At 36.8% G+C, this 10,406-nt stretch overlaps 1 protein-coding gene across 1 annotated transcript; it reads right to left on the reverse strand.

The window, feature by feature from the left end:
* Positions 1 to 8,301: 8,301 nt before the first annotated feature.
* Positions 8,302 to 8,904, reverse strand: LOC149966733 (histone H2B, sperm-like). Its single transcript, XM_090172306.1, has one exon. It carries the CDS (start codon positions 8,798 to 8,800, stop codon positions 8,399 to 8,401), a length of 402 nt encoding a protein of 133 aa, XP_090028432.1. The 5' UTR covers positions 8,801 to 8,904; the 3' UTR covers positions 8,302 to 8,398.
* Positions 8,905 to 10,406: the final 1,502 nt, after the last annotated feature.

Here is a 10,406-nt window from a genome sequence, read left to right on the forward strand (position 1 = left end):
TTCCAACACAGCACTGATTAGCCCCAAAAGGGCGGAATCGGTCTACTTTTGGAAACTCGGGCCTAAAAATGTTTACTTTTGTTGATATTGCTTTTTTATTGAAAAATTCATTTCATTAAAAAAGTATTTGAAAGTATTGTTTAATTCGAAAGATTATAAATATTGGACATAAAATTTATTAATCGTATTTCATATTTCATTTTAGGCGAGTAAATTAAAAATTTTAAAATGAAAAAGTTGTGGGTGTTTTTAATTAACAATAACGCAATATTTTCATTTATAAATGTAGGAGAATTACTAGGGTTAAAGAATGGAAGTTCGATGTTCGTTTAATGTTCCTACGGTGTTTGAACACGTACAATTAAAGGTGTTATACAGGAACAAATTGTGTGTTCGAACACGTGTATTGAATGGTGCCCTAAACGTAAATAACCGGTGTTCAAACACGTAAAAATGGGTGTGTAAGCACGTGCATGGTTCGATTTTAAACACGTGCATGGTACGTATTTACACACGTAGCGATTGATGAATATACACGTGGATGGTTGGTTTATGCTCACGTCGACGGTCGGTGTATGCACACGTGGACGGTCGGTGTATATACACGTGAACGGTCGGTGTATGCACACATGCGAAAAACGTTATTAAATAGTGCTGAAACACGTGTTTGAGAGTGACAGGCTCGCCGTTTTCCCTCCGTGAACTCCACACGTGTACTGCACTATCATATTACTCATGTTTAACACGTGTTTTTGCTACTTGGGAAACTTAGCCTTATTTAAATAAAATATTTGATTAGAGTTCTTATGGTGTATAAATTTAATAGTTTAAAGGGAGTATTAATTTCGTAAATGAATTGACAATTAATTAAATAAATATTTGATTCATGTTTTAAGCCTGACTTTTATTTTTATAACACACATCCGTCCTTTTGCCTATTGGAAAGTCGTGGGTTCAAATCCGGGCTCTGAAGTATTATTTTGTGATGATTATAATTGTAATTCTGTACAATATGATCTGTTTGATAGTTTCAATTTTAAATTTTATCTAGTAGCGTCTCACTATACAACTTTCTTATTTTATTTTCTTTGTATAAACTAAATTTTACTTCTTAGACGACACTTGAATCCCCGCCATTCCGTTAGACCAAGTGTTACATGTAGACAACGGGAGATGTCGCCACTATAGTGAAAGAAATTCACTGCTTTAACAATTAGTTGCTAATCCTTTGACCGGAGCTCTGTTGTTTGGGAAATTTTACATGGTGGGTATTTTCAGCTTCAATACTTTCTCCCGAAGATGATCACTATTCGCTTTTTTACCAACTAATTTTTGGATTAGAAATCTATAAAATATAGCTTATGTACGATTTTCATTGTCCCCCTTTGTCGCGCTTAAGTGCTCACCGCCTCTGCTAGAGGTATTGTATTATCCCCTCCAGAAACACCTTCTTTCCTCCAAGAGTCTATAATGCTAAAACCGGGTAAATCCTTTCTTAGAGCAAAACCACGTAACTATAAATTTCGTTTAGAAAGCTCCGCTCAAGTCTATGTCAGCCCTGTTTAACTATAACACGGGCAACGAAATAATAGTATCGCCTTCTTGGCGAACTTGTTAGTAACTATATTTGTACTTGACATTATTAAACTTTACCTTAAAAACCGCATAACGCTATAAGGAAAACTTTTAACAGGATAACATTTACCTGTTGGGGACGCAAAGCACCGCCACTCTTATCTTAGGAAAAGTTGTCAATTTAAGGATAATATTAGGTGTATATAAAGTAGGACTAGCGATAACCAAATAAGTTGAAACTAAACTTAATAAAATGACTTAAATAAATAAATCTACGTTTTTGCACTAACGTAAAATATCTATCTCAACGCGGTCAATTTAAAGTACTCAGTGGCCGTCGCTGAATTAATCAGTTTTAAAAAACTAGTTAACAAATCACTGTAGATTAAGTTGCACACGTTTCTCTATACAATATCAGTTAATGGCTGTAAGGCATTTGTATAGATACAAGTAACAGTTTTGGATAAGCTTGTAAGCCTTTCGTTGTAACTTTAACAGCCCGACTCAAGAAGACGTAACCATATTGAAAAACACTTCTGGTGACCTGTTACAAAATGTTTCTGGAACATCTCCAATGCCTACCTCCCCCGTCTCCTACTATTTCTAACCAGTCGCCTATTGCGTTAAATCAGAAAAGCTTCGTATCTGATGAATCATTTGCGTTGTCAGAAGGAATTCAAAATGAAGAGAAAGTTGAAGATTTAAATGAAACCCTATTAAGTTTCAACACTTCGCCTGTTACTTTTCATAGTTTGTCGGCTAAAAGACGATTAGCCTATGCGAAAAGAAAAGTGGAAGGAGTTACTGAAGGCGTGAAAAGAAAACTAGTCAAAGTCCTAAACATATCAGAAGAAGAATATGAAGCAAGTTCGTTGAAAAAAGACGATTTTGAGGACCTGATAGTAATCCGTAAAGCACAAGTAGACAAATCAACAAGACAAGAAAAGTGTAAACTTCTTACACTAATTCCTTTCACCTGGTCAATTAGGAAAATATGCGAAGAATTTAAGGTATCAAGATATTTGGCCAAATAATCACGTTCTCTGAAGAAAGAAAAGGGTCTTCTACCTAAAATCGAGAAGAGGAAAGGCAAAATTATATTTCGATCTTGTCACAAGTTTTTTCTACAATTTTTCCCGGCAAGAAAGATTTTGTTTCTGTTCGTATAGAAGGAAAAAAATCCATATGCAAAAAAGACTCTTATTATCAAACATTAGAGAAATCAATATTCAGTTTAAATCAAAATACCCAGAGGCGGGAGTTGGCTTTTCAAAATGTTGTTCGCGGAGACCGAAATGGTGTATCACTGTCGATTCAAGTGGCTCACACTCAGTTTGTGTTTGTGAAATACATCAGAATATCAAGTTAATGTCGATGGCACTTCCTGGACATACAGACTACAAAGATTTAATGGGAAAGTTTATTGGCGATGTTAGTAACCGTCAATGCATGCTCCATTTATGTAAAAATTGTTGCGGCTCTGAGGGTTTAAATTTTTGTCGAATCAAAGTTTGATGAAAGTGAAATTGATCTAGAAGATAAAATTTCTTTAAAGCAATAAATCCATCAATATGGTAAAACCAAATTACAAGAAATCGTACTGCCGGTCAGCGATTTCATTGAAAAACTGACGACTAGTATGGGGAAAGCTTTAGAACACCATTACATTGGAAAGGCGCAATCGTTATATTTTCGACAATTAAAAGAGCAATTGCCAGAAAACGAAGCGTTGATAATTTTGGATTTCTCCGAAAGTTATTCCTTTTTGGTGCAGGATGCTGTACAAGGATTCCACTGGGAGAATCAGCAAGCAACGCTTCACCCATTCGCGGTTTATTACAAGAAAACTGGATAATTACCATGCTTAAGTTTATATATAGAAAGTGATGAAATGGAGCACACCCATTCCACAGTCCACTGTTTCATCAAAACGATTCTAGAGTATCTCAAAACATCACTTCCCAACTTAAGGCACATTCACTATTTCAGTTGCCAGTTGGCAATCAAATTGTTACTCCAGGTCAATTTTTATGTTGCTGCTATATACGACAAAGAATGGTATATAGCCATTGTGAGGGAAACCTTCAGAGACGAAAACGATTACCCTCTAAAATTCATGGTCCGAGACCCCTTTTTAAACATCGTAACGTGGCCTAGAAAAACCGATGAATGTTTCGTACCCCTAAAAGAAATTGTATGCCTTTTGCCCAAGCCACACGCTTCTAGCACTTCTGGGATGAATTTTAAATTAGATAATGAGTGTCTTAAACAAATACGAGAGGTTTTTAATTTGGAAAACTAATGGTATTCTATATACGCCTAACTTTTGAAATAAATAAATTAAAAAAAAAATACGTTTTTTTCTAATTATTTTTTTAGTAATACATAATAAAATACTCTAATAAAATAATGTGTTTTTAGAAAGACCTTGTTGCGTACTACAATAACAACTGTTTAATTATATTTTAGAAGTTGGACAGTTTCCGTAAATGGACCCAAAATGGCACCCCCACAATTATTGTTTGCGGATATAACTCTATTATTTACGAACTATAATATATACGTTAAATCGGAGTAGCCTACCGTTTTAGTCAGCCTACATTACATGCTTGATGCGAGTTTTGACCAGTGGATATAAAAATTGAGGAATTTATTCAATATTTTGTGAAGGGGTACCGAAATGGTTTTTTACGAATTCAATTTTTCTGGGGTGTCATACATTTCGACATAAAAAATAACCACTTCATATTTTTAGAAAACACTTTATATTCGCTATTCATATAGCTATAGTAACAATACTCTTAATTTTCATTAAAATCCGTTTACTTATGGTACCCACGTTGACCCATTCTGTGTGGAATGACCCTATTATAGTAATAGGTTTGAAAATACTTAATCGGATAAAAATAGAATGAATTGTTAATTTATTCAATACGTGATTGTTCAGATTAGTCAAACAATATTTAGATTTTATTAAAAAGGTTTTCGTATTTTTGTGTACATGTTTTATTTGAAAGATGACTACAGGCATCCAAATACTGATCCGTTAATCTGATTCGGTATTTGCTTTTTACATATTTCATTGTCGAAAACGTTCATTCGCGGAAGTCAGTTGACTGGAAAATCGCCATTATTTTCGAAGCAATCTCTCGTGGTATCGGATACTGCACTGATTCGACAATTTTCCAAAATTCAACTTCATTTCTCCTTGCTCCAAATTCACGGTTATTTCTTTGCTTAATAATCTCCAATTCAATTTCGGTGTTGTTAAACCCAAAAGGAAACTTAATTAACTTGATGGATGGCTGAAATGTTTGAAGTCCTTAAACCTTCGTTCAATTTATCATATTAAAATTTTGCAAATAATTGACTAACTCTTTAGTTTCGATTGGAGCGTTCGTGCGTTTTCATGTCTCGTCGATTAGATTTGGAAAATGTTTTATATCTCATTTTTCCATTTGGCATACTCAAAGTTTGAGGCTTTCCACAATACAATCTATCACACTAAGCATTTCATTCCGTTATTTGTTCTTTCCTTGAACATGGCAGTTCATTTCGTTCAGTTTTGCCGCTAAGTCTTCAAAAAGAAAAGCTCAGTTAAAGAGCCAAACGGGATTTGAGAGGAAAACGACTTTACCTGTTCTAGATTCCATGAATAGCTTAATTTCAGGAAGATCTCCTCAAAACCACTCCAAAACCTTGCCCTTACTCAGCCACCTTACTTCCGTATGCAACAGTAAATCTCCATACTGCGCTTCCATTTCGTCAAGCCAATTTTGAAATGGCCGCCTCTTGGATCTAATTAAATTTTTATTACTTGTTTCATGACTTCGTTCATATTGAGGAAATTGAAGCAATTGGCGTATTTATGAATGATGTGGAAGAAAGTGGGAAATTCTGAATCGTTTTTACTAGAGGGCGCGGTGCCATCCTTTAAAAGCAAACGAAGCTAAAATTCCAAATAGCGAAACACTAACGTCCAAAGAGAAGCATTGTAGAATATTAGAAATAGACAACTTATACTCTACATACTTAACCTAAAATATATATCTCAAATAAAATATATTATTAAAAAATACTATAATTTAAGCCGTTGTCAAGTTTACAATCGAACCAATCAACGCGAGGTATTCTTTTATGGGCCAAATTTTGTTTGTGCTACTGCCCTTAATATGCACCGGGCAGAATTTACCCCTGAAGAAAGGGGGGAAAATGACATGATTTAGATCATAGAAAATCCGTCTGTTGCTTTGCAGAGACAGCGTCCAAGGTATTAGCTTCAGTGGCACGTGCATTTTCTGCCACTAAGTTATGCCTGAGCTAGTTCGGTTGCCCTTTAATATGCAAGATATGCTTAAAACAGTCAGTTCAATGTCTGTGACATGTTGTTCAATTTCGAAATCGCAAGTCACGAGATCTTTTCCGACTTTTTGTTTATATTAAACACCGGGTCGAAAAATCTCAGTGAAAATTAATAGTTGTGTTCGATCACGGATTAATGTAATTTGAACGTACCTCGCATAATGTTTATTAAACTTAAAAATAAATGTTTTATGTGAAAATTACAAAAAAAAGGAAAGAAAAAAAACAACACAAAATAAACTAAAGGTGAACCAAATATTCTTCCGGGGAAGCACACCGAAGCGGCATTACCGCGTTGAACGGCGACCGCGATGCGCTGGATCAAGTATGAAACGGATCGCGGTTCACCAGTGACGGAACGAATCCTACGGCCTATGGCGTGGATCAGCGCCAAACCCTCGCGGCCGAAGGAGCCAAGGGTTTCAATGGCCACCGGTTTAAACATATAGCGGTGCTCAAGCGCCGAGTATTTGGAGTTCTTCTTCGTTTCAGCCTGGGTAGCGGCCCAGAGAGGGGCTGTTGAAGAAGAACTCAAATACGAAGGAGCGAGAGGATCGGTACATGTGAAATCCATACCAAGGATTATAAATTTCTAAATTCTTTCGATACGCAAAGCATAACCTCTTGAAAGTGCTCCTAACTCTAACGTTTATTACAATTATCCATCAAGAATATATTTATTGTTACTTGGAAAGATATATAATGAACTATTTAAAGAGTCCTATTGCAACCGAAAACTTTGAAAAATCAATGAACATTGTAGACGAATGACGAATTTAGTAAATACACGATAATAGATATATAAGAACAATAGTGGATAAAATATGTTGTTTCAGTGACAGCACTTTGGATCGTATTTCGGCAAATTTTGAACAAATTGTTCTTAAAGCCTAGGGCTTAACAAAAGCATTTTTAAATGGATACTGGAAAACTGTGTCCGATAATCGTTGTTGGCCTAATGTTCGTAAATTGTTTAATGGACAAAGGTATATTGCATTATCGATCAAAAATTAAAATGTAGTTTGCTTTTTTTAAAACGGCTGAGTTATTCATATTAGTTAACTGTAAAACAATACTACTTCTTCAAAATGGCTGCGCATGGGCTAACCCCAACAAAAATGTTGAACCATACCCTCGGTGCCTGGTATTATATACTGGCGCTTCTTCCTTGGCCACAAGAAACCGAAACATGATTTTTAATATTTTCATGAGGGGTTTTTGAAAACATTACTTAGTTTTAAAGCATAGATAAGGTATAATTTTATCTGTGGATGGTATTGAGATCAGTGTGTCAGAATTTATAGCCTGGTGCAACCAGTAACAGAGATATATCATCATAGTTCCCTACGCCAGCGTCAACGGCCCGGACAGGTGACAAATCGAGCATGGGTAGTAATACCCTACTACTGATGGTCGCACCTTAGACGCAAGCCACTCAACCCAGCAAAAGGTCCGGAAAAGGGTTGACCATTTACCACTTCACACACAGCAGTGGGATTAAGAGCGGATGCTGTAGCTACTCCAGCCGACACCCTACCTACGTAGGTAAAGAGTCAAACCCTTTGGCGGGAGCTCCTAAATAGGGACGACGAGCACACATAAGCCGGCACAGCTGGCACCGGAGATCCTGGTGTGCTCCAAAAGGCCGGGAAACAGAACCACCCTCATACGGAGGCCTGCCGCCCCACAGCACGCTACCCAACCCGCCGAGGCAGCCAGATTGAACGGATCCTCTCTGTTAGCCTGATCTGAAACTCAGTGTTCAGCCCCTACCTGACCGAAGTCGGAAGTAGAGATATAGGACCATTTGATCAGAGCTAACATCTCCAAGTGCGCCACCGCCCTTATGGGTTACAAGAGCTGGAACCCGACTCCCCGGTAAAGCCACCAGTTATTACACACTCTAACCCATTAAGGGCCTGATATTGAGATCAGAAAATGGTTGTTTAGCAAAGTCGTAAATGTAGGATTTTTAATGTACTTATGTAAAACTTCAGTCTGCAATGAATCAAATCAGAAAATTAATCTATTAATATAATTTTTATTAAGGTATTATCAATAGAAACCTTACCTTAAGATAAATTGACTCTATTATCACCGGGGTGAGGGGTACGAGCGGAAAAAGTGCGGATTCTACCAGATAACTAAGAAATTAAAGAAGACGACCCATATAAATAATATTTCAACACTGAATTTATTAGAGATTATCGTTGAGAAATTTAACATAAGGAGACTCCATTTATTTTTAATAAATTTTTAAACAGTACTAGAAAAAAAATCAGTTCCCAATTCCAAGAAATTAAGGCGCTAACCCGCAGTGCAGTAGCTTCGAATAACGTTAAGATCCAAAGTAAAAATCGTACATTTGAAAGCATAGTTAAAATCTTTATTCAAATTTTAAAAACCAAAAACTGAATTCCAGCTGTCGTATTTTAATATTCGCCTAAGCTATGCGCGAGTCTTACAACTTCGAGGTAGAGTGATATTTGGTAATAGCCTTGGTGCCCTCCGACATGGCGTGTTTGCCGAGTTCCCCGGGGAAGATTAGGCGCACCGCGGTTTGGATTTCCCGGCTGCCTATCGTCGATCTCTTCCTGTAAGTGGCCAATTTGCTGGCTTCTTGGCAAATTCTCTCCAGAATATCGTTGACGAGACTGTTCATAATTGACATGGCCTTTGATGAGATTCCCGTGTCAGCGTGAACTTGCTTCAGTACTTTGTAAACGTAGCTGTCGAAACTCTCTCTCCTCTTGCGTCTGCGATTTTTCATTTCCGAATGATGGCTCATCTTCTGAGATCTTTTTTTACTTGCTGTATCAATGATTGGTTTCCCTGATGACGTCTTGTTTTTGTCCGAATGCATTACACCGAAACTTAGTCATGGACTGTCGTGGAACTAATAAAGCGCGTTTAATTAGCATGTCACATCTACCGAATTTATGGTGTTACTAAGCACATTGCAGGTTGTTCTTATATGTATATATGGGAACAAAAAATGTTTTGACCTATCGAGTTCGGTAGATTTTTTTTACTCAACGCCATTTCTGATCAATCGTTTCGTTTCAATCAAGCTACACAAAAACGTATCACCGAAAGAAAAACACATTTAAACAAGTTGGCAAGCCAAAATATACCTCTCCTCGGTAGAATTGTCCCTAGTGGTATTAATTTCTCGAGATAACCCTTAAAGATATATCTCCGCAATTTAGAGTTATTTGTTAAAAATATTAACCCATTTCTATCCCGCCCGGTATAAAATTTTAATTATAATTAAAATAATTGAGACGAACGACCAATTTTAATTTATTCAGAATATCATAAGTTAAGTAGTTACAACAGTAAGTTAGACGTACTATAACAATGCACAATTGAATTAAACCCTTTTACAGAACAAGTTTATCAGTTAAATATAATACGAAGCAAATTTTAATGAAAGAAATATCTACAGAGGCTTTTTGGAATTACTCGCTTACGAAATACTTGCCGCATCTTTAACGCTCATTTTATTTCAACACTCGCCCTTGATGAAGATACCGTAGATATCTGGTAGTGGACGACTCGTTCACTTCCTGTTGACGTTGTGACGCATACCACATGAAAAAGACCAATGCCGTCCAATTTCCAATATCATATAATGACTCGCACACCCAAGAAATCATTGACTGCGTTAGAAATCGTAGATATCCAAATATCCACACCAAATGTATTTACAAGAAGCAAAAACCTTACCATCAACAAAGCACAGAGAGCCACTTGACTAACCGCCACCTCTTAAAGCAATTTCGTTAAATTATCTCCTATGAATTAACAGAACTATATATAGGTCGTTAAGAAAGTGGACCACCCACAGGGTCTACCCTTTAACCCTCTAATCTCGGCTGACTGCGCTAAAACAAGATTTAACCTTTAAAAAATACCAGATTAGGCCTTCATAAATTCATTAATAAAAAAAGACTTTATTACCTATTATGCTTACGATGCCGGTCTTAATTTCAGTGAATCTAAGCAGCTATCGGTGGTTCTGTGGTAGAGCGCTCGACTGCCAAGCCGAATGGTCTGGGTTCGAAACCTGGGTGGCGCATTTGTTTTTAATCAATAGAGAAACGCTAAATTAGAATTTCTTCGATGCAATAATTTCAATTTCAATTCTATTTCAATTAAACCAAAATTTCGTACTCTATTAAATACGCTTCCGATAAAGCTGAAGGTTTAATTTTCAATAAGGCGTAACAAGTGTCGGTGGTTCTGTGGTAGAACGTCCGCCTGTCAATCAGGAGGGCTCGGGTTCAAATCCCGCCCGATGCGATCGCAAATTGATACTAAGACGAATACCGTGTACAACTGGTGGAAACCCTGCCATTGGACGTTGAGAGGTAGCATTACACTCAGCACTCGGTCCGTCCCAAAGTCATTAAGAAGAAGTTGGAGAGAAAACGCCCATATAAACACAACAGACTCAACATGCACAA

This window comes from Leiobunum rupestre, chromosome 1 (assembly GCF_980474605.1).
Source record: "Leiobunum rupestre chromosome 1, qqLeiRupe1.1.hap1, whole genome shotgun sequence".
Taxonomy (NCBI): Eukaryota; Metazoa; Arthropoda; class Arachnida; order Opiliones; family Sclerosomatidae; genus Leiobunum; species Leiobunum rupestre.

What these genes read in the sequence shown, in the direction of transcription:
- LOC149966733 (XM_090172306.1), bottom strand. Translation starts at nt 8,800, where the DNA reads ATGCATTCGGACAAAAACAAGACGTCATCAGGGAAACCAATCATTGAT.